At 42.2% G+C, this 25,691-nt stretch overlaps 1 protein-coding gene across 1 annotated transcript in view; it reads left to right on the forward strand.

The window, feature by feature from the left end:
- LOC143974993 (UPF0462 protein C4orf33 homolog) overlaps window positions 1-25,491 on the forward strand; it is a 168,019-nt gene extending 142,528 nt beyond the window's left edge. The window contains exons 6-7 of the mRNA XM_077476905.1: window positions 14,072-14,277; window positions 25,103-25,491. Coding sequence (XP_077333031.1) covers window positions 14,072-14,277; window positions 25,103-25,223 — 327 coding nt within the window. The 3' untranslated portion in view covers window positions 25,224-25,491. The remainder of the gene's footprint in view (window positions 1-14,071; window positions 14,278-25,102) is intronic.
- Window positions 25,492-25,691: the final 200 nt, after the last annotated feature.

Raw genomic sequence — 25,691 nt, forward strand, 5'->3', positions numbered from 1 at the left:
ACTCCGCGTTTTTTTTTTTTTTTTTTTTAAAGCCAGCAGCTACAAATACTGCAGCTGCTGACTTTTAAAATAGTGACACTTACCTGTCCAGCGCGCCCGCGATGTCGGCACCCGAAGCCGATCTCTAGGTCGTCTGTAAGGTGCTGCCGCCGCCATCTTGGGTATGGGAATCAGGAAATGGAGCCTTTCGGCTTCATTTCCCGGTTCCCTACTGCGCATGCGCGAATCGCGCTGCGCAATAAGGACGGTCCCTGCTGCCTCTGGGATCTGTGTGTTTCCCAGCAGGCAGCGGGGCACTTGCGGAAAGGGGCGGGCACTTGCGGAAAGGCGCGTAATCTACGCCCCTTTCTGCAGAGAGCTATCCCGGAAGTGGGTGCAGAATACCTGTACTGTACAGGTATCTGCACCCCCCTCCCCCCTGAAAGGTGCCAATTGTGGCGCCGGAGGGGGGGAGGGTTCCGATGAGCGGAGGTCCACTTTAGGGTGGACCTCCGCTTTAAATATAATTTAAATGCCACTAATATAAATATCCAAATTTGACTTGATTTTAGCCTCCTGTACTGCAGAACTCAATCTGGGAGAAGGAGAAGCAACATTAGGGGGCAATCAGGTGTCCTATGTGCTCATGTGCTGACAAGAAACACAACGGAGGAGTAATGGGCGAATGAGCTTGGGTTTGATTTGAGTGCAGGTTTGACGAACAAGTCCAAATATCAGAAACTTGCATGCCTTAATGTGAACCCCACTGAAGTCAAATATTGAAGATTAATTCTCAAGGATAATAGCCAACGGCATGGGAAACTAGGCACTGCCAGGGGGGACATGTACCAATGTAAGATAAATGGTTAAAAAAATAAGGTTTGGTGGGGACCAGCTTTTTTAATAAGACTTAAAGTGGTTGTAAACCCAGTTACATCACTTTTACCTACAGGTAAGCCTATAATAAGGCTTACCTGTAGGTACTGGAAATATCTCATTGGGAGATATTTACCATATATGCTTGAGCCAACGTCATCAGGGTTTATATCCTCTTTAAAGCGAGATTCCCCCTAAAAAAAAATATATATTAAAAGCCAGCAGCTACAAAAACTGCAGCTGCTGACTTTTAATAAATGAACACTTACCTTTTCAGGAGTTCAGTGATTTCGGCAGCTGAAGCCGATCAATTGCTCGGCTCTCAGCTGCTGCCACCGCCATTCTCAGTGAGGGAAGCAGGAATCGCGCTGAGTCGCGATGAGTCGCGCTGCGCATGCTAAATGGTCCCGTTATCTCCTGGGACCTGTGTGTTTCCCATGAGACAGGGGGGGGGGGAGTGCGGGAAGGGGCGTGACTCCCGAGGAGGTTTATTCCCGGAAGTGGGTGCAGATACCTGTATTATTACAGGTATCTGCACCCCCCTCCCTCCTGAAAGGTACCAATTGTGGCATCGAAGAGGGGGAGGAATCACTTTTGGGTGGAGCTCTGCTTTAAATGGCAACATTAAACATAGACAAATCATTTGAATGATATACAAACAAGCCTTTGAAGTGGCACATGTGTAGGATGTATACAAGCAAAATTGACATTTACAAAGGAAAATACCATTTGCTGTTAAATGGCATTTACCTGCTGCCTTTTTTCTGCAGAAAGCAACATGAAAGGGCATAGCCAGCTGGGCACTGGCCTGGGAGACATGCAGGGCCATCTCTAATATTGATTGGACCCTGGGCAAATATTTTCTTGGGCCCTTACTGCTCACTGGTCGCTAGAGTTTACAGCACAGCATCTCCTCACTGCCTGCACACCATTGACTGGGGTGGTGAGGGGACCCATCAATAGACAGAAAACTCCCAGGGATCCTAAAACTCCTGGGATCATTGGTAGTGCTGGGTGGAGGGGAGGGTGTGATCAATGGCAATGCTGTTTTTTTTTTTTACTGACTACCAATAAAATAGGGGTTTACGCTGACCACTAATGTAATAGACGCATTCACAGTAAACACCATTGTGAGGAGGGATTTACACTGACCACTAATGTAGGGGGACCTTTACACTGGCCACTAGGGATGGGCTGAATGGACCTCTGTTCAGTTTGCATCAGAACTTTCGAACACCGCAAAAGTTCAGACCCGAATAACGAACCCCATTAAAGTCAATGGGACCTGAACATCAAAAGTGCCCATTTTGAAGGCTTATATGCAAGTAATTGGGCATACAATGGTTATAGGGGTCTGAGCCCTGCCCTAGGGGACATGTATCAATAAAAAAAGTTTGTGAAAAACATAATTTTTAAATTAGCAGTGATTTTTTGATTTTAAAAGTGAAAGCCTATATAGGTCTGGGGGGTCCCCTTAGTCCACCTGTAAAATGGCATATCTGTACCATTGCACTTATAAAGCCAAAAAAAAGGCATTTTCCCTGCAAGCTGACTTTTTTTTACTCAGCAACAGCTGGGGTATGATGAGGCCACAATGTAGTGCACTGGGAACAAGATTAGAGATTTTTTGGATACATTCTGGTGTCACTTTGACTTTGTATAGAAGTAGGGTGTTGGTGGTGCCTTCCCACTGTAATCCTATAGAGGTAATCTTGATGTAAGCAAGAATTGGCCTTGCTGTAAAAGCTTGCAATGATATTCACCTGTCAAACAGGTGCAGAAAAATTGGTGTTTGGGTTCCAGGGCGCCTTCCCACCCTAACCCTATAGAGGTACTCTTGATGAAGGCAAAAAAATTGCAATGATTTGCATGTGTCAAACAGGTGCTGAAAAAATGTTTTTTGGGTGTTACTTGTGCCCATGAAATCTTTATCAAAAACATTTTTCCGGATGAAATAATTGAACACCCTCAAAGCTATGCAACCTTAAAGTCCTGCAGAGATTCCACATCCCAAAAAGATTAATCGTGACTTCGGCATCATGGGCTTCATAGCTGGTAGTCCAGGACTGATTAATTTGAATAAAAGTCAAACGGTCCACGGAGTCTGTGTACGGACGCGTTCTATGATCGGTAACAAAACCTCCTGCAGCATTGAATACCCATTTTGAAGGCATGCTGGATGCAGGGCAACCCAACAACTCAATAGAATACTGGGCAAGTTCTGGCCAGTGATCTATTCTCATGACCCAGTAAGTCAGTGGATCGCCAGCTGGAAAGCTCTCCATCTCTGTTTTGGCCCCGAGGTAATCGTCCATCATGTGATGCAGACGCTGCCGATGAGATATGGAAGCTCTCTGTCCACTCCGAAATCACACTGAAAATGGCTGCCATTGAAAGAATACTTTTATACTGTGGGGCAGGAATGAGCTATGATTGGATAAACTCATGATGACAGTGTCCAATCATAACTCTGACAGTGCTCTATGCCCTGATTGGCTGAAGCTTTCACTGCTTCAGCCAATCAGGGCTTGCAATGCATTGTTCAGCACCACAATACAATGCATACAGTTGAACGACCCCTTTGTTCGGCTGTTCATCGAACGTCCAAACAGCAAAAGTTCGGCCTGAACTTATGCCCGGGCCGAACCATTTGCCCATCTCTACTGACCACTAGTGTGAATGAAATGATTCTACACCAAGCCCCAATGTAATGAGAAGATTTACAGCAACCACCAGTGTAACTGAGACATTTAGGCTGCGTTGACATTTGTGTGTGTCGGGAATGCATGCAAAATCACTTTCCTGACACCAAAGAAATGTGCTGCCCTTTAGCAGATACACAGCAGTGCCATCAATTGTTAATGTTACCCTCACGCATCTGCTGACGTGCTGTGGCACTGTGTGATTTTGAAAACGTTTTAGGGACTTTCTTCTGCAATTCTAGCACATAGAGCAGCCCATTGAAATTACTGGGCTGCCCTACACGTGATCTACATCTTTATCCACCCTGTTAGTACACCTAAAACCCATACTAACCTCTGCAACCCAAACCTCCCCCATCCTCTCCACTCCAACCCTCCCCCCTTTAACTCTGCCTGCCTCCTCTGCTTGTCTTTGCACCCACCTTCCTTACCTCCATACATCCCCTCCTTGCTAACCTGTGCTTCCTAAACTGTAATACCTTTTCTGCCTACCTCGGCACACCCCACACTACCCTCCCCCCACCAATTTGCTTACATTTGCGCAACAGGCTGATGTTAGGCTTAATAACCACAGTTGCAGGCAGGACTATCAAGCATGCCTCTTTGTCTCCCCATCGGGCATCATTCAGTATAGGTGATGGTGGATATGACCTCAGGGGGACATGATATACATATGAATGCCACTTTTTATTTACAGATCAATGCTGCCAGCCACGGCTATTTGCATACCAAATGCTGCCACTATTTACATATCAATGCTGGTTATTTATATATAAACACAGGTCTGCAGGTGAGCCATTTATACACAACATCTGTACACAGCAATAGGGCAGAGCTGGGCACCATTAGTAGCAGCACTTCACATATATATCGGGACACAAACTTCAAGGGACAAAGGAATTTAATCCCAGATGGTTGGCAAGTATAAGACAGCTGCCCCACAACAATGACAGGGCCCAGGGCAGCTGCCCCTTTTGCCCTGCCTTAAAGACGGCCCTAGAGACATGCACTAATGCAAATTTTTTTTTAAAAAGCTTAAAGGGATTCTGTAGCTGTATTGCCAGGATACAGTGGTGTGAAAAAGTGTTTGCCCCTTCCTCATTTCCTGTTCCTTTGCATGTTTGTCACACTTAAGTGTTTCGGAACATCAAACCAATTTAAACAATAGTCAAGGACAACACAAGTAAACACAAAATGCAATTTGTAAATGAAGGTGTTTATTATTAAAGGTGAAAAAAAATCCAAACCATCATGGCCCTGTGTGAAAAAGTGATTGCCCCCTAAACCTAATAACTGGTTGGGCCACCCTTAGCAGCAACAACTGCAACCAAGCGTTTGCGATAACGTGCAGTGATAACGTGTAATGAGGCTTTTACAGCGTCCTGGAGGAATTTTGGCCCACTCATCTTTGCAGAATTGTCCTAATTCAGTTACATTAGAGGGTTTTCGAGCATGAACGGCCTTTTTAAGGTCATACCACAACATCTCAATAGGATTCAGGTCAGGACTTTGGCTAGGCCACTCCAAAGTCTTCATTTTGTTTTTCTTCAGCCATTCGGTGGTGGACTTGCTGGTGTGTTTAGGATCATTGTCCTGCTGCAGAACCCAAGTTCGTTTCAGCTTGAGTACACGAACAGATGGTCGGACATTCTCCTTCAGGATCTCTTGGTAGACAGCAGAATTCATAGTTCCTTTTATCACGGCAAGTCTTCCAGGTCCTGAAGCAGCAAAACAGCCCCAGACCATCACACTACCACCACCATATTTTACTGTTGGTATAATGTTCTTTTTATGAAATGCAGTGTTCCTTCTACGCCAGATATACTTGGACACACACCTTCCAAAGAGTTCCACTTTTGTCTCATCGGTCCACAGAATGTTGTCCCAAAAGTCTTGGGGATCATCAAGATGTGTTGTGGAGAAATTGGGACGAGCTTTGATGTTCTTTTTGCTAAGCAGTGGTTTTCTCCTTGGAACTCTGCCATGCAGGCCATTTTTGCCCAGTCTTTTCCTGATGGTGGAGGCATGAACGCTGACCTTAACTGAGGCAAGTGAGGCCTGCAGTTCCTTGGACGTTGTTGTGGGGTCTTTTGTGACCTCTTGGATGAGTCGTCGCTGCGCTCTTGGGGTAATTTTGGGCGGCCGGCCACTCCTGGGAAGGTTGACCACTGTTCCATGTCTTCGCCATTTGTGGATAATGGCTCTCACTGTGGTTCGCTGGATTCCCAAAGCTTTGGAAATGGCTTTATAACCCTTTCCAGACTGATAGATCTCAATTACTTTCTTTCTCAATTGTTCCTGAATTTCTTTGGGTCTCGGCATGATGTGTAGCTTTTAAGGATCTTCTGGTGGACCTAACTGTGTCAAGCAGCTCCTATTTAAGTGATGCCTTGATTGTGAACAGGTGTGGCAATAATCAGGCCTGGGTGTGGCTAGAGAAATTGAACTCAGGTGTGGACAACCACAGTTATAGTATGTTTTAACAAGGGGGGCAATCACTTTTTCACACAGGGCCATGATGGTTTGGATTTTTTTTCACCTTTAATAATAAACACCTTCATTTACAAATTGCATTTTGTGTTTACTTGTGTTGTCCTTGACTATTGTTTAAATTGGTTTGATGTTCCGAAACACTTAAGTGTGACAAACATGCAAAGGAACAGGAAATGAGGAAGGGGGCAAACACTTTTTCACACCACTGTATATTGGAAGGCCACATGAGTCTAAGTTATGAAAGAAAAAAAATCAGGTTTTCCGCATCCCTGTTCCACGATCTTTAACCAAGTAAAGTAAAACAAAATAAATAGCTGCTTTTGTTACATGTAAACCTGTACTTGTACTTAAAATGTTTAATCAGTTTTTATTTAATTTTTTTTGTTAGAGAAGGGTTTAACTCTTTGTCAAGTTTATTTTATTTTGCTGTCCCTACTCTGTAGATTCACCCCTTTACCTGACCATTGTCACCAAGGCAGAATGTGAGGTAGTTGTCATCAGAGTGGTAGGTGGGGGAAAGTCCTCCACTGAGGATACCTATTCCTCTGACAACCCTCTGTTGGGAATTCCATTCCCTTTTGGAAGATTTGCTCTTGTTCCTCCTTGCATATGCAGGACTTGAAGTGGAGGGAAATTTCCCCTGCTAGACACAGACTGCAAAAAATAACTCGATAGGTGTTTAAACATTTCCATAATCCAACTAAGACTAAAAATAATATTTGGCTTTACATACACTCTAAATATATTTTGGGAACTGTCTGATAGCAGAGAAATGTGCTTGTGGGAAATACACTTTAAAAATGACATCCAGGGTCACTGAGCAGAAGTCTATCCCCGTGTAATGCAGTTTCTTGATTGTTACATGTAAACGGCTTCATTAATATTTTTGCCATCTAGATACTTGAGAAACAAGGTGGGAAAAATGTATTACCTCAAGTTCAGTGTTAACCTTTCCGTAATTGCTGGTCACCACGTTTCCTGCACGTGATCTTTCGATTTAGGCACTAATTATCAGCCCAGGCTTTGAGGAATCGATTAAATAAACCTCTGAAACCTTTGTGCATGAACAGTAATTATTTTATTAGTGACTTTTCAACTCACTGTTCATAATTTACTATTTATTGTCACAATGTGGAATGAATACAGGCTATGAAGATATTGTACTACCTTTTCAGATATTAGCAATGGCTGTTGTTCTTGTGGTGCCCTTGTAATTACTTTTTAGTCTGAATATGAATAATTCATAATTTTTGTTAATTCGCTGTTTATGGAGGTACTGTGTTCTATTTTTATTTATCGAGTTTGATCCCATGTGTGTACTGCAGTTGAGTCACATATATTAAGGACTTCTGGTCTCTTCACCATGAACTTACTTTGGCTGCTGACCTTGAATTAGAGAAATTGCTCTCAGCTTTTTAAAGCATTTTCTGCAGCTGATTTATTTACGTAACTTGGTATGCAGTGTCTTCATATGTTAATATTTGCCTTTGTTCTAGTTTAACCTAGTGCTATGACCACTGCCTCAGATTTCCTTTTTCTGGGTGGTCCTTTCTTGCAGTATCCTATGAAGTCAACCTTGCATGCAGGTACTAGAGTTGTGTATCCCTACACTGTGCACAACAATAGTAATAATACCCCATGTACTGGGGTAAGAATTTTAACAAATAGTTTGCCGAGGGATTAATGCCATGAGCACCGCCATCTATTTACTAAGGTTAGCTGTAAAGTGGCAGATCTGTACCATGTCTAGAATCTGAGGCAGTAATAATTGCATTTATAAAGCCAAACAAAATTAAATTTTCCCTGCAAGCTGCCTTTATTTTGCTCAGCAACAGCTGGGGAGCCAGTGTGTATGATGAGGCCACAATGTAGCGCACTGGGAACAAGATTAAAGATTTTTTGGATACATTCTGGTGTCACTTTGACTTTGGATAGAAGTAATGGATGTGTAAAAATTGGTCTTTGGGTGTCGGTGGTGTCTTCCCACTGTAACCCTATAGAGGTACTCTTGATGAAAGCAAGAATTGGCCTTGCTGTAAAAAATTACAATGAAACTTTACTGAAACACATCACCAGTCTATTATCAAACTGGTCATCCCTACCGATCTCATGGTTTGGAAAAATTAACATTATAAAAATGACCATACTTTCCAAATTCTTATATTTATTTATGCCTATTCATACTCCTGCTTATTTTCTCAGATTGATTCAGCAAAAGGCGATACAATTCACGTGGGGTAAAATAAAACCCTGACTACATAAGAATACCTTAGTTCTCCCTAAATGTATGGGTGGTCTGGGATTCCCAGATTTTACATTATATTATAAAGCAGCTCAGTTGGCACAATTAACAAAATATCACTCGACAACGGAGATCCCTATATGGGTATCCATTGAGGCTATTGACTGCGACCCTTTTATTGTCAACAATTTACTATGGTTACAACCTGCAGTTCGCAAGACTTTAAAAAATCCAATCACTAGGCATTCCCTATCTTTGTGGGATAAACATAAAACTTCACATGGCTTACAATCACTGCATAACCCACTTCTTTCCTTCCATAAAAAGCCATCCTTCTACCCAGCCTGGATATATCCTAAAACTTTTAAAGCCTGGTCTAAAGCTGGCATTACTTGCCTATATGATTTGACATCATTGTCCTCGATACGACCTTTCCCAGAACTATGTGAGACTTCGGGGTTACCCCAATCTGAACTATTTAGATACCTACAAATAAATTTTTTTTTATACTCCTTTCCTTAATTCTAGTGAAAATCTACAATCTATTTCCCAATTTGAAAAAATCTGCCTCAAAGAACCTCACGCTAAAGGTTGTATCTCTACAATTTACACTCAATTGATTACTAAATCTAACACAATAGTACCTACATATACATCCACTTGGGAAAAAGATCTTGAGCGCACGATTGATCCCAAAACTTGGTCTCATATCTGGTCTAATACTAAATCTTCTTCCACAAGCATTTTGGCAATTGAGACATCTTATAAGGTGCTTACAAGATGGTATTTGGTTCCTGCCAGATTAGCCAAATTCACAATTGATAATTTAGGCCTCTGTTTTCGCGGCTGTCCAGAACAGGGTACTTATATGCACATCTGGTGGCATTGTCCTATTGTGTACTCATTTTGGAAAAAAGTCTTTCTGATTATCTCGAAACGATTCGATTGTTCTATTTCACCAGACCCAATGCTAGCTCTTCTTAATCTAAAACCGGATTCTCTCACACAGAACCAATTCAAACTATTCCTCACGTTTCTGATAGCCGCAAAACAGACAGTAGCCAATGCATGGAAAACATCTGTTGTGAATATTTCAGAAACCAAAACTAGAATGAACCAATCTTTTATACATGCCAAAATGGACGCTTTAGATAAGAATCGTCTATCAAAATTCAATAAACATATGGAGACCATGGATTAGATACTATATGTCAGATAATTTTGATAATCGAACGCTCTTGTCATGGTAATTTATATATATATATATATATATATATATATATATATTTATTTATTTATTTATTTATTTATTTATTTTTTCTTTCTCTCTCTCTCTCTCTTTCTGGTATAATAGTATAATATTTAGCTATATAAACTATAATTTATACCTGGAGTTAAATAATTGTCTCTCCCCCTCCTTTCTGTCCCCATCTCCTTTTACCATTTTCTCTTCCATACTTCTTCAAAAAACCTTTAATTATACTACAGTATTTGTTATCTATATTGAAGTATACCTAAGGTCAGGATTTCGTTTTGCTCAAATATGTAAAATTGATATATTTCTGTCTTTTCTAGTTTATTGAGCTCCTGACATTTCAGATATAAATAATTTTATACTCTAGTCTTCTCTAGATTATATAATAACCACACTTTTTTTATTTATTTTTTTGGAATGTTTATTATTCCTCCTTGGTATTTTATTCCCTTTTTACTTAGATATCTGTAGTTATAATTTGCATCCATCTCCATAGGTTGTAAATGATGGAGCACCCCTCTCTTCTTTTAGTGTGTTTATTTTTATTTATTTGCATATTTTTTTTATGTATTTAATTTTTTTTATATAACATTTATACTTTAATGTTATATTTTAATATTTTTGTTTTGTCAAATATTCTGTATTTGTTGTTATTTATTATTTCTAAAACAAATAAATCTTTTGAACGAGAAAAATTACAATGATATGCACCCATCAAACAGGTGCAGAAAAATTTGTCTTAGTGTGTCATTGGCGCCTTCCTACTGTGCTCCCTAGAGATGCTCTTGATGAAGGCAAAAAAAATTGCAATGATATGTACCTGTCAAACAAGTGCAGACAAATTGGTCTTTAGGTGTCAGGGGCGCCTTCCCACCATAACCCTATAGAGGTGATCTTGATAAAAGCAAGAACTTGCTGTAATAAATTGCAATGATATGCACCTGTCAAACAGGTGCAGAAAAATTGGTCTTTGGGTGTTGGGGGCGCCTTCCCACTGTAACCCTATAGAGGTGCTCTTGATGAAGGCAAAAATAATTGCAATGATATGCACCTGTCAAACAGGTGCAGAAAAAATACTCTTTGGGTGTCTCTTATGTCGCGTACACACGAATGGACTTTCCGGCAGAAAAGGTCAGACGGTCTTCCCGACGGAGTTCCGACGAAGTTCTGACCGAACGGACTTGTCCACACATGAACGGACCAAAGTCCGTTAGTTTTGAACGTGATGATGTATACGACTGGACTAGAAAAGGATGTTCAATAGCCAATAGCTGCCCTAGCATCGTATTTGGTGCATCGGACCAGCATACAGACCAACGGTGTTCCCAATTGATTCCGTCGGACAGATTTGAAACATGTTCTATTTCTAGGTCCATCTGATGAATTTTTGAAGAAAAAAGTCTGATGAAGCCCACACATGATCATAATATCCAACGGAATAATTCCGTCGGACCTTTTCTGCCCGGAAAGTTCGGGCGTGTGTATGCTACACAAGGCCAGCAGCATAAGGAATATAAATGGTTAATGTTGATTGGGAGAGTTTAGTTTTACCCCAGGAACCAATGAGCCATGCTAATTCCATATGATGTAGTTCAATTTGACATACGGTAAGCTACAAAAAACTTTATTAACACCTTCACGCCTAAGGATAAAACAAATCTTAATGCCTACGCCCAAGTTTGCAATTTTTTTCATGTGTTAGTAAAACCGTACATATCATCACAACTACTCTGCGCATCCAGGTGGATTATACCTTGTGTTTTACAGGACAAACTGGACTTTCATTTGGTGGTAAATGGTAATAGAAATCTTCTGATTTTTTTTATTATCTAAGGAAAATTGCCTCAAAATAGTAAAAAAAATGAAACAAAACATTTTTTTTTTAAATGTCACTTTATATAAATTTCCTGCTCCTGATGTTCACAGCAATACCACATATGCATATGTTAGTTACCACTAGTACAGCCCAGAAACAATAGTTTGCATTGCAAAAAACAGGTTCACCTACCAATGTACTGGAAGGTGACCACTACACATACAATAGCACAAACCTAGCTATCTGGCACTGTGCATGTGAAATATTAACAAAGGCAGGTATAGCACTAACCCCCGAAGGAGCTGCTGGTTATTTTTGGGCTTACCATTACCATCCACATCCTTGTTGCATGTCTAGGGGATGTCCCATGGTAGGTGACCCAGTAACTTGAGACTGACAATAGATCCAATTGAATGGATTTTATTTGCAAACTTCACCATTGAACAGTCTTTTAACTTGGGATAAGAGGGTGGGAAAGGAATTCAGGTACTCTCAATGTCAAAGTCTATAAACGTTAAGGAACTTGCTTACTTTGACTGCATCCAGAGAATAGCCATTTGCAGCTGGATGAACACTCAGGTTGGACAGTCCCTCTCTCACAAGGTCTAGTAGCCAACAAGGTGCTTACTCAGGAATAAAGTCTTTGTCACAGACGTTGTTGCAGAACACGTAGGAAACTAAGCTGTAGAACACTTGTAGGATACCTGGATCTTTCAGCCCACTTGGCGATATCCACAAGACCGGATTCTCTTGGTTACTTCAGCCCTTCCAGGCTCTTGTTAAGAAAACCAAACTCACACGTGGTGTTCTTCTAAAGAGTCCTCCCCTGGAATGCTCAAAGTTCAATGGGTCTCTCCCGGACCAGAGACGGCACCCATCCACCTCAGGATCCTCCTCTAGTTTCCACGCCTTGGGCTAGCCAGCCCCGAGGCATAAAAGTCGGGTGGAACTGCACCCCAGGCCATAGCCTTCCTAGGGGCTGGTCAGGAGGACCAGGACCATGTAATCAACACTTCATACTGCACCGGAACCCCGAACCACGTGATGTTCGTATCTTAAATACCCTCTCCCAGAGGGCAAAGCGAGAGGTCCACTCCCACTGACCTGACTCCAAGAAAGAGTAACTTAATTGCCTGACCAGACCATAGTTCCACGCCTGCCACTAGAGACAGTGCCCCCTGCGTTCAGGCTGAGCATTTCACAGTCCAGTCAGACTGACACAGAAGTCAAATTTAGACAAATAGACCCAAACCAAACTGTAGTTTGATTAAAGTTTTAACTTTGAAAAACATAGCACGTGCTCTTCAGGAGCCCGGCGCTACACAGGGTAAAGATAATCTGTCTGTCACAAGGATTTAGATATACACTCAGCAATGTAAAGAGCATAGGAAAACTTGCATAATAGTCTCTTCTGGTTTAGGGATTAGCAGCGTGGGCAGGACAAGTGGCTGACACCTCCTCACTCTCCACTTCTTCTTTCAAAGCCAACAACCCGTGGACAGGAAGTGCATGCACAATACAGTATAGTTAAAGGCATTTACAAATTCAGACAGTAGAGGGCAGCATATCACATATGTCTCTGCAATTGAAGTTTGTCAATAAGGAGAATGCGGAATGTAGGTAAGAGTTGAGATTTTATTGCTGTATTAAGGGGTTGCCAGGGGTTACAGATAAGGATGAAACAAAGGAAGCACTTAGTAGATGGTTCTGACCCTTGCCAAGAGCTTTTTTAATGATAGATTGTAGAGAAAGCTAGGGGAGATAGATAACATCACATGATAAATGATGAATTTTGAATACTTTCTCTACCCTGCAGGCAGAACACTCTAAATCCTTTTTTAGTGGGGAGAGAACAAATCTGTTTCTTTAGGTCACTACACCAATGATTTTAGCCACATCTGAACTCTGATCTTTGGAGACAGGGGAGAGGGGAGAATCAGGGGAAACCGATTCACTCACCAGTCTAGGTGATGGGATGGGAGGCTGCATGTGTAGAAGGTGGCAGTCTGCTCTGCAGGTCCCATCTTTGCTCCAGCACCAGCTTGGATGTCTACCTCTGAGCCATCCGGCACTCAGCAAAAAAAAAAATCAATCGATCCACGCCTCAGTTTGGAGGATCTCTGGGGTTGAGATGAAGCCCACCGCCTTTGTAGCATAAGGAGACATGCTGTGAGCCAGTCGATATCCCCTGTATAGGTTGTAACTGAGTTATGTGAGTGGATCTCTGGCATCCTCACCCCTGTATGTCCAGCTTCATGCATTTTTAATTTATTTTTGTTTTTGGCGCGTTTCCAATAGAAATCAATGGGCGGTACATATTTGATGTGTTTTGAAACAGAGCACCAAAGATGCAGCATGCAGTACTTTTCAAAATACACGGCACCCGCAGTGCACTAATGTGAAGAGTTCTATATGGATTTAAAGGGAAATATTTTTATTGCGTTTTGGGGTGCCATACAGCTGCGTTTTAGCACAACAAAAACAGATTAGTGTGAAAGAGGCCTTACACCACAAACAACAGTTTTTCAAATTTCAATTACATAAAACAGTTGCGAAGTAATGAAGATTATACTTTTTAGACTGATCATTTTTGCATGCTAGATCTTCTGCTTCATGAATTCTATTTCAGTTACAACCGTTTGTAGATTTATTAGTATTTAGCTGATAAATGCGAACACTGTACTAAATATTATATTGTACTTTATTAGACAGAGCTGCCACTGGAATTTTCAGCAGATGTCACGTCAGACTGGGGAAAATGGCAGGGCACGGCTCTTATCCCCTGGTCCTATTTTCCTCCTGGAGTTGACATGATGAATTCTTATGCTATCCATGGCTCTGGGATTGGCAGAGTATACGAGTCCTTATATCCAATTCCTCCAGAAGAAATAACTGAAGGTCAAGGACCTAATTTGTAAGTATGAATATACTTTATTATTTAGAAAAAAAAAAGAGGAAAATTTAATCTGCTCTACAGTATTTATGATATTAATAAACGAGGCCTATTATTACTAAGCTCAGCCCTCCTGGGATCAAAGAACCGACACTGTCCTGCCAAAACTGGGTGGTTGGCAGCTGTCTGTAAGCAACATAGGCAAGGATATGCTTAGTAAGAATTAAAAGAAGTCCGCCACATGTTCGTCCTAATAAAATTTTTATTTTGCTTCCTTTAAATATATACAGCATAACATTAACATCCAAGGATCTATTTATCAATGTTTTTAACCAAGATTCACACAACTTTTACCCAAGAGTCACATATTTTTCTTAATGAATCTTAAGTGAAAAATGCGTAGATCTTGGATAAAAATTGTGTGAATCTTGGGTACAAATTTTGACAAATAGAGCCCTTGAATCCAATATAAGCACTGTATAGAACATCCCACTACAGTGAAATGCAGGCCTTGCCCAAAACTAAAATAAATCATAAAAGGATATAAATAAACACCAAGTAGCACTCCCAATCCTACTATTTCATAGAAAATTGCTTAAAGCAGAACTACACTGCATCTGAGTGGCACAAACCAAAAAACGCTATTTAATTAATTTTTAATATTCAAAGCAAACTCACCCCTCCATCCATGTGTCAATGCTTCATTTTGCTGGGAAAATACTTTGAAACCCCCTCCCCCCCCCGATCCATTTCTGGGTGTGACCACCCTGAGTAATGCCAGATGATTCATCTAGCATTTACAGCCTGGAATCCATCTGCCCTTAGCTCAGACATGCAGCCAGGAGGGTGTGCTTAGCTGAGAAAATCCCTCTTCCCCTCCTGAAGACTCCTGGGGTGTATGACATCATTTGTCTAGGCATGACAATGCAGAAATAAACTAAAGAAATTTACAAGAAAAGTTTAAAACAAATAAATATGATATACTGTTCTCTCTGTTTACTAATGCTAGCAGCATAAGGAATAAAAATAGTCACTGTTGTTTGACAGAGTAAAGTTCCACTTTAAAGAGGTAATAAACCCAAAACCAAAAATATATCATATTGCAGCCTACCAATCAGATGTGGTGGTTGAATCAGTTTTCTTTTCTTTGGCATTTTTCCTTCTGTTTTCACCTGGTGATTGGGCCAGTAACACACTGTATTAGTCAGACACAACTCTAGAGGAATGAGCACAGGAGGTACAGCAGACCACAGCTATGCCAGTCTGGGGAAAGGTGAGTGTTAAAAGTATTAGCAGATTTAGAACCACTAACTGAAGCCAAACTCCAGCTCACACTTCATAATCAGTTACAGCAAACATTTCTTTTACTTTTTGGGATAAAAATATTGCATGAATTAATAAAAGCTGATCATTTTAATCACCCCTGCCAGTGTTAAAGTGTTACTAAACCCACAACAGTAAAATCAGTCTGATTATGCAGTAAAGCATGCTTGTTATACTCACTGTGGAACCTAAGGGGTTAACCCTCTGCATTGTGTAAAAAGGCTGTTTGGTCCTGCCTTCTCCGATCTTCCCCTTCTTCCACTGTCCCTAATTCATCTCCTGTTAGAACAAAGTCCAGGGGACAAGCTGCACATGCTCAATTGGTGTGTATTGCTAGAGAGTTTTTTATTTTTCTTGGGAGAGTGCATGTGATCAGCACAGGTCCAATCAGCACTGTGCAGACAGAGGGTCGGAGGTCCTGTGAACTATCACAGGAGAATGAAAACTCCTCCTACAAGCTTTAATCAGACTGATAGAAGTCACAAGACTGCTCTAACTTCTGTTGAAAAAAGTTATTTAGCAGTTTATATTTACTACAATTATTGCATTTCTGTGTTCTGTGTACTGTGGAAGACCAGATATAGTGAATGCAGAGTCCTGGGTTTAGCTACACTTTTAGGTGTTTTTTCTCATTCATATAAACTGATAAATTCTGCTGAAGAGATGTGCTGTGAAAAATAACAGACTTGCTAGCTAGATTTCCAGATAAAAATAGAAGGAACTAGAAAACGAATGCAATCATCATATGTAAGAATTGATAAGCTGCAATATAATAAATGTTTGCTTTTGGGTTTAATACTGCTTTAATGTAAATTGTCCCCCATATGAAGTGATAAACCAGATTGCACAAATCTAATTGAACAAACACAAAAAAAGTCCAATTGGATTTGGGCACTCGCACATTGGGGGTTATTTACTAAAGGAAAAATCACTTTGCACTGCAATTGCAAAGGAAAATAAAAAACAGCATTTCAGCTTGCACATGATTGGATGATAAAATCAGCAGAGCTTCCCCTCATTTCAGATCTACCCCTTAGATTTAGAGCGACTGCACTTCCAAGTGCACTTGCAGTGCAAAGTGGATTTGCCTTTCGTAAATAACCCCCAGTGCATTATTGTATGCACATCAGATTGGCGGCAGAAAATTCCAGGATAAAAATGCAAGGATGGGGCTGTTTAACCACTTGCTTACTGGGCACTTAAACCCCCCTCAGTCCTAGACCAATTTTCAGCTTTCAGCGCTGATGCACTTTGAATGACAATTGCGCGGGCATACAACACTGTACCCAAATGAAATTTTTATCATTTTTTTCCCACAAATAGAGCTTTCTTTTGGTGGTATTTAGTTACAGCTCGGAGTTTTATTTTTTGCTAAACAAACAAAAAAAGTTGCAAAAAAATAAAAATAAATAAATCATGTTTTAATAGTTTGTTATAAAATTTTGCAAACGGGTCATTTTTCTCCTTCATTGAAGTGCGCTGATTAGGCGGCACTGATGGCTGCATTGGTGGGCACTGATGGGCTGCATTGGTGGGCACTGATGGGCTGCATTGGTGGGCACTGATGGGCTGCACTGGTGGGCACTGATAGGCATAGTTAAGGCGGCACTAATAGGCACAGATAAGGCGGCACCGATGGGCACAGATAAGGCGGCACTGATGGGCAAAGATGGGCACAGATAAGATGGCATGGATGGGTGGCACGGATAAGTGGCACGGATGGGTGGCACGGATGGGCACTGATAGGTACCACTGATAGATGGGACTGATGGGCACTGATAGGTGGCACTGATAGGTGGCTCTGATAGGTGGCACTGCTGGGCACTGATGGGCGGCACTGCTGGGCACTGATGGGCGGCACTGGGTCGCAGCACCTTTGAGGCAGATTGTGGGCACTGTGGGTGGCACTGTTGGTGGCACTGCTGGATGGCACTGTGGGTGGCATTGTGGGTGGCACTGTAGGTGGCACTGTGGGCACTATGGGCACTGATGGGGGGCACTGATGGGGGGCACTTACTTTTATTCAGGATGGCACGGCGGTGGGCAGGTGGGCACTGGCAGGGGGCAGGTGGTCAGCTGTATTGCTGGCCGTGATCGGGACTGATGTCCCGATCACGGCCGCCGGTGATCGGCTTTTTTTTTCTCTCCTCGCGCTGTCAGCGCGAGGAAGAATAATAGCCGATTACCGGCTCCGTTCTATCACATGATCAGCTGTCATTGGCTGACAGCTGATCACGTGATAAGGGGTCGGGATCGACCCCTTGCACGGATCGGTGATCAGGCGAGTCTCACGGACTCGCCGATCACAGAGCGCGCCGCGCGCGCCCCTCAGGGGGCGCGCAGGCCGCTCGTATCCGGGACGACGTCAATAGACGTAGTCCCGGAAATGTAGGTCCGCGCTGATGCCGTCATTTGGCAATAGCGTGGATCTGTAGTGGTTAATACAGATCCATAGTCACAAGTAGGTGTACACGCAAGTAAAAACGAGTCTAGCTTTTCTTGTGGTGTGGCGTACGAGCAAAAAGGAATGTCTAGCAACACCGATTTTTGTAAAAACAAAGACTGCTGTGGTAATACTAGCGGCAGACTGCATTATATATGTATTTTTTTTTGTTTTGCATTTTAAATATACCATTAAATGCAAAGCTAACATATGATGCAGCATGTTATCACTGAACCTCTTCAATAGGGAAGTATAAAATGCATGACTTTTTGAGAAAAGCTCAGCAACCCACAGCAACCAGGTTGCTTTGCAGGTCACCATACTTAGCATATTGTCATTACAACTGATCCTTTTATTAAATATTGGCACTAAACTCTGATTAAAAACAAACCCCATTCAAGTTTGTATTCTTAATGCAAATTCAGTACCTTATTTTGCTCTGAGCCTCCTCCAAATTTTTATTTTTTTTCCTGCTGCTGTTTTTTTCCGCTCACTCCCAATATAGACTAGAAACCACAGGATTTGTAGTATTCATAGAGCACGACACATGACAATACCATTTATTTTATTTAAGAAAAGGTTAAAGAGCCATTAATTGGTGAATGTGCGCAGATTGTTGGGGGGGGGGGGGGGAATAAAGATACTGTTTGGTGTCACTTTAATTACTCAGCATATAACCAAATATTGAAAACAAAAAATAAACTGTGCTTGTGACGAAGAAACAAATGCACAGCTGCAACAATCTACTGAGATATTATCACAATACAAGATAAGTAAAAGTGTATGTTGCGCTAAATAAATTATAAATGAATATAAATGAAAGAAGTGAGTCCAAGAGTCACAAACATGACCAGAAATGAAAGTTTCACTGTTGTGCCACCAACTTCCTCCACCTTGTGAGACCACCACCAATAGACAGGATGTGACCTTACCAAAGAGCGTTGACCACCTATTACGGGGGGTAAACATAGGCTTGTATATCTGAGATATTCCACGTCTCTAAAGAGGTCCACTCAGCAAAAGCTCCAAGCCACCAGCAGGGGGGGGGGACATCAGGTTTCTTTCACTCCAACCGTGACATCAGATCATATACCCCAAACAGTTTCGTTGGGGGGGGGGGGCTGGACCCCCGAGTGGGTCCCCAAAAAGTCCCGGGTCTCTGGCATGCACAGTTCTGTTATTAGCCCTGAGCGCCACCGCCACAGCGTCTATGATGGACGTCCCACTGGTTCAATGCCGGGACCGCAGGACGTGTAACGTCCATCATGGGCGCTGCAGGCACCAGAAGGCGGGAATTACAATGCGGCCGATGCGCCACTGTCAGAAGATACCCACTCGGCGCTCGGGCGGGTGGCTCTCCTCTCCTGTCCTGTCATGGCTCTGGCTCTGGCTGCCTGGAGTGCCTGCTGTCTACTGGGATGGGCGAGCCTCACACTACGGCTGAGCTGCAGGAGGAGGTCAGGTCATCTGAAGTCTGGTTAGGTAGGTCAGTGCATATCATTGTGGGTCAGTGTATGTCAGGTAAGTCAGTGTATGTCAGGTAGGTCAGTGTGTGTCAGGTAGGTCAGTGCGCGTCAATTAAGTAACACCCCCACTCCCCCAATGCCAGGCTCAGACTTCGGGCTGAAGTCCCTGGTCTTTTTTGCCACCTATCAACGCCCCTGACCCCACATGAGAGACAAACGCCACAATAGTGTAAAAGCTTTTCAACCAAGATTTTATTAAGGTAATGCACTTACATGAAAGACGATTAAATCAGCATGTGCTGGACACAATAGTTTCCAAAAGTTTATCCTCCTATCGCGATAGCATCAGTTTGTGTCATCGTGATTGGAGGATACACCTTTGGAAATTATTGTGTCCGGTACATGCTGTTTTAATTGTCTTTCATGTAAGTGCATAGGTGGTCAACGCTCTTTGGTAAGGGCACATCCTGTCTATTAGTGGTGGTCTCACAAGGTGGAGGAAGTTGGTGACACAACAGTCAAACTATCATTTGTCATGTTTGTGACTCTTGGACTGGTTTTATTTATATTAATTTATAATATTTTTAGAGCAACATACACTTTTACATATAACCAAATATTGTTGTTATCATATACGGTAACCCCATATGCCACCAGAATGCTTCATGTTCCTTATCTATGATTGTCTTAATTTATCATATAATTAATAAAACATACCGTATATACTCGAGTATAAGCCGAGATTTTCAGCCTCTTTTTTGAGGCTGAAAGTGCCCCCCTCGGCTTATACTCGAGTCATCGCTGTCTGCCCGCTCGATCAGCGTGTCGAGCAGACAGACAGCGGCCATTCTATTCAAAAGCCGCGCCTCCGGCTCCGCCTTCGCCTGTGATAGGCGGAACACTGAATTTCCCAGCAGCCTGTGTTCCGCCTATCACGGACATCGTATCATCCTCGTACTACGGACGAGGATGATACGACGTCTGTGATAGGCGGAACACAGGCTGCTGGGAAATTCAGTGTTCCGCCTATCACAGGCGAAGGCGGCGGCGCAGCTTTTGAACTTTACAATGGCCGCCGACGAAGAGGGCACGGGACGGCACGGCACGGCACGGGACGGGACGGGACGGGGGCAAGGCAAGGCACGACACGGGACGGATGCAAGGAGGCAAGGCACGGCACGGGACGGAGGCAAGGAGGCAAGGCACGGGACGGAGGCTCGGGACAAAGGTAGGCTGGACACACACACACACACACACACACACACACACACACACACACACACACACACACACACACACACACATGGATGGAGACACACACAGGGATGGATGGATGGATGGATGGAGACACACACACACAGGGATGGATGGATGGATGGATGGAGACACACACACACAGGGATGGATGGATGGATGGAGACACACACACACAGGGATGGATGGATGGATGGACACACACACACACAGGGATGGATGGACGGACACACAGGGATGGACGGACACACAGGGATGGACGGACACACAGGGATGGACGGACACACAGGGATGGACGGACACACACACAGGGATGGACAGGCATGTCTCACCCTCGGCTTATACACGAGTCAATAAGTTTGCCAGTTTTTTTGGGGGTAAATTGGGGGCCTCGGCTTATATTCGGGTCGGCCTATACTCGAGTATATACGGTACAGAATATAAAGGCATATGTACTCCAGAAACACAAGTGCACTTACAGTATGATATAAATCCTAAGTCTTACTTATGGCTCATTAGACTGCAGTAAGAGAGACAGACTCCCTATTATCCTTTAAATGAAAATATTCACTTCATATTTCAATTGTTTAGTGAAGTGGCATTTACAGTATATACTGAACATAGCTTTCATATTGCTGCTTTCAAGTTTATGAACAAATTCATAACATTGATTGTATCATCTTACTCTTTCCTATGTTTTTTCTATATTTCCACTCCAAGAAATCTGAGTCAGATGCAAAACAACATCACACCCCCAACAACATTAGCGACCATAAATTGATTGATCATAGCAACTAGTAACTCCACTTTTGTGGGTAAAAAAATAATCACAAAAATAAAATGCTGAAGATATACACTCACCGGCTACTTTATTGGGTGCACGTTGCTAGTACTGGGTTGGACCCCCTTTTGCCTTCTAAAATTCACTTAATTCTTTGTGGCATTGATGTAACAAGGTGTTGGAAACATTCCTCAGAGATTTTGGTCCATATTGACATGATAGCATCATGCAGTTGCTGCAGATTTGTCGGCTGCACATCCATGATGTGAATTAACCACATCCCAAAGGTGTTCTATTGGATTGAGATCTGGTGACTGTGGAGGCCATTGGGGTACAGTGAACTCATTGTCATGTTCAAGAAACCAGTTTGGGGTTATTCGAGCTTTGTGACATGGTGCATTATCCTGCTGGAAGTAGCCATCAGAAGATGGGTGCATTGTAGTCACAAAGAGATGGACATGGTGAGCAACAATACTCAGGTAGGCCGTGGCATTAAAACAATGCTCAATTAATTGGTACTAAGGGGCCCAAAGTGTGCCAAGAAACCATCCCCCACATCATTACACCACACGCCTGAACCATTGATAGAAGGCAGGATGGATCCATGCTTTCATATTGTTTATGCCAAATTCTGACCCTACCATCTGAATGTTGCATAACATTGTGACACAAGCCATATCTTAATGGAATGTTAGTAAAAATTACCTTTTCTTTTCAATCTTCAATGCTGTGACTTTCTGTAAAATTCAATACAATATTGCATCTCTGGAGGTGTTCTGTACACAAATGGTGTATGGAACACCTCCAGAGATGTAATTTCCTGCTTGTGTGATTGGCTTACTGATTTTCCCAGAAGTCTGCACTAAGATACAAGTCAGATTTAAGGCATCCTCTGCAACAATAAAGTTTTGATTAGATGCTTCTAAAGGGTTAATCACTCCTAAAATAATGTAGACCTTGCCGCTTTCCTGATCAAAAATGAAAAAGCCCTGCGCCCCCCCCCCCCCACCCCAAAGCACCTTGTCCCCATGTTGATGAGGAAAAGGGTCTCTTCCCGACAACCCTGGCCGTTGGTTGTCAGGGTCTGGGGGCTGGGGGCTTATCAGAATCTGGGAGCCCCCTTTAATCAGGGGGCCCCCAGATTCCGGCCCCCTACCCTATGTGAATGAGTATGGGGTACGGTGTACCCCTACCCATTCGCCTGGGGAAAAAAGTGTTAATAAAAAAAACACAACACAGGTTTTTATTAATCAGCTCCGAGGGTCTTCTTCCATCTTTGGGGGTCTTCTTCTGACTTCTCCGCTCTGTTCGGCCTCTTCTCCCGGTGTCCGGTCTCTTCTCTGGCGTCTTCTCCCACTCTCACCGGTTCTTCTTCAGGGTTCCTCCTCTATCTTCTTGCAGCTCTTTTAATTGTGGAGGAGCCCGGTCTCCTCTGTCCTTCTTCCCTCTTCTCTCTTCTTTCTTCCTGCCATGTGAGCGATGCACGCTCATTTATATAGGAATGGGGCGTAGTCACCGGGTGATGTCACATGGTGCCCCACCCTTTATGATGTTAGGTCATGAGGCATGCTGGGACAGCAATGTCCAGACAGAGGGTCAGAAGCCCTGCAGCCTCAGTCAGAAGAGAATAAAAACTCCTCCTACATGCTTTAACCATACACTGATAGAAGTCTCAAGACTGCTGATGAGAAAAGGTATTTAGCAGTATATGTTTGCTAAAATAATTGCATTTCCAAATTCTGTGTACTGTAGGAGACCAGATATAGTGAATGCAGGGTCCTGGGCTTAGTAACACTTTAACAGTGGACAGTAATGTCACCAGACAGTCGGTTACCATAGAGAAGAGGAGATGTAGGAGCAGGGCAGTGCCTTACAATCTTAGGTTATTGGGCTATGTGTTTCTTTTGATGTACACAGTGTAGGGAAACAGCTATAGTCCCTGCCTGCAAGGTTGACTTCATAGGATGTTTCAAGTGAAAGGAGCAGCCCTGGTCACCAAATTAAACTGGAACTTAGGCAAGGATTAAAAGTTGAAGAAGTTGCATATTGGTGATTGCATCAGTTACTAAAAGTGGTTAAAAACTGAGTTTGATATAACTTTAAAGAGTAACTCCGCTTTTGCTGAGAAAAAAACATTCCACTGAGGGTGATCTATGTACATTCCAAGAACTTTATCAAACTTTGTTGCACATTCCTACCCTTTGTTATTCTAAAGAAATCGCTGTTTGTGTCCATGTGAATGGGAGTGATGTTATAATTATCAGTCAGCTGATGCACTTGCAGGGATTTAATGAAGAAGGTGGCAGGATCTGAATCCCTTTTACATGTGATTTCCCTTTGGGGGTATCACACCAAAATAGATTTTTTTGTTGTTGCAGAGGATGCCCAAAATCTGACTTGTATCTTGGTGCAGACTTCTGGGAAAATCAGTAACCAAATACACAAGCAGGACATTACATTTCCAGGGGGTATTCTGTACAGCATCTATATACAGAACACCTCCAGGTTGCCATATTGCATTGCACTCTACAGAAAATTGCAGTGCTGCAGATTGAAACGTAAAGATAATTTTTAATAACATTCAATTACAATATAACTTGTATATCAATTGTATATGCAATATTTTTTTTCCTATGAAGATGGAGTTACCCTTTAAGGACAGGTTGAGATGGAATATTTGTTTGAAGATACTGTATTTAACACTCAATTTGTCCCACTGTTTCATTTAAAATTGACATTTACCACACCTGCTTTTCTGGGATTTAAAAATTAGCACATAGTTGAATCAGTGATACAGAAAACAGTGGAATCAGAAGAGAGCTAGGGAAAAAAGACCCAATAGCCCTTATACCACTTTCACTTATACCAGTGATTGTTCATTGAGTTTCATGTACTATTTGACTATACAACATGGTACCAAACCTGCACAGGCCATGTTTTGTGACAGATTTCACTTCCTGATTTCCTTACCGAAGATGGCGGCACCTCCACTTGAGAGCCGAGGGACAGATTGGCTTTGGGCGATGACAGTGTGGGCGCCCTGGACAGGTAAGTGTTCATATTTTAAAAGTCAGCAGCTGCAGTATTTGTAGCTGCTGACCTTAAAAAAAAATAAAAAAATTGGTGGAACTCCTATTTAATGGATCTTACTGTTTGAGAATCAGATATGACCAGGATCAGTAGATCAGAGGCACTTTGTGGAGAGACACCTAACCCAAGTCTTGTGGCTCCACTAAGAACTTCATTTTTACTTGTAGAGGATTCATATCCAGCACCTCTCCCCCACCTCTTGATTCATTAATATGTGAGAACATGTATTGTCTCCTATCTGAAAAAAAGAGTGCCAAATAGCCAGCACTTCAGAGCAGGTAATGAGTTTGTAGAAATCTGTTGAAAATCTGGCTACCCAACGGTTGCATCAAGTATCTGCTTCTTTTGGTGAATAGGCATCTTAATAGCGGTAGAGACAAAGACAAAAAGCACTTAAGAACTGATGCAAGCCTATCAAGTCCAAATACAAAGAGAGCTGTGAGGCTTTCATCTTTTTTTCAATTTAATGCTATTTGTTTATATTTGCAGTCATCGTCTGGAATATTTCAAAGCATTCAAACTGAAATGGATCATGGGAGAAGAATGGGAGCAGCCCTCGTCTTGCCTATGGGATTCTATTCCCTGTAACATCTCTGTCTCCTCTCTATAAAAATAAGACCAATTCGAAGAAAAATAAATTCCTACTGGCATTTAGCATTTAGCAAATTGCTTATTCTTTTTCATTACTAAAACTCTTTTGATACCGCGTATTAATTGCTCATTTCAATACTTTTTATTTGACTGCCAGAGTGATGTCATAGTTTAACAGATTGGTTGTTTTCACTTTTACTTGTACCATAAAATATATAAACATAAATTCTGGGATGTGGACTTTATAGTAGCAGACATCTATCTATACATACCTGGGAATAAAAGCGATAACTTGGATGTTTTCACTTTTTTAAAGCTATTGAGCAGTTTTACACATTTCATTTTAAAGCCTGTAAAGAAAATGTTGTACTGCAAAAAAAAAACCAAAAAAAAAACACTTAGAATGGTGGTGTTTTGATAAATGTGAGAATTATTCGTCACCTCTAACCACCTTAGCCTGCTGTACAATGTTCTGTGTAATCAGGCC

This window comes from Lithobates pipiens, unplaced genomic scaffold, assembly GCF_037356315.1.
Source record: "Lithobates pipiens isolate NorthernLeopardFrog02 unplaced genomic scaffold, aLitPip1_a1.2 Scaffold_13, whole genome shotgun sequence".
In the NCBI taxonomy this organism is placed as follows: Eukaryota; Metazoa; Chordata; class Amphibia; order Anura; family Ranidae; genus Lithobates; species Lithobates pipiens.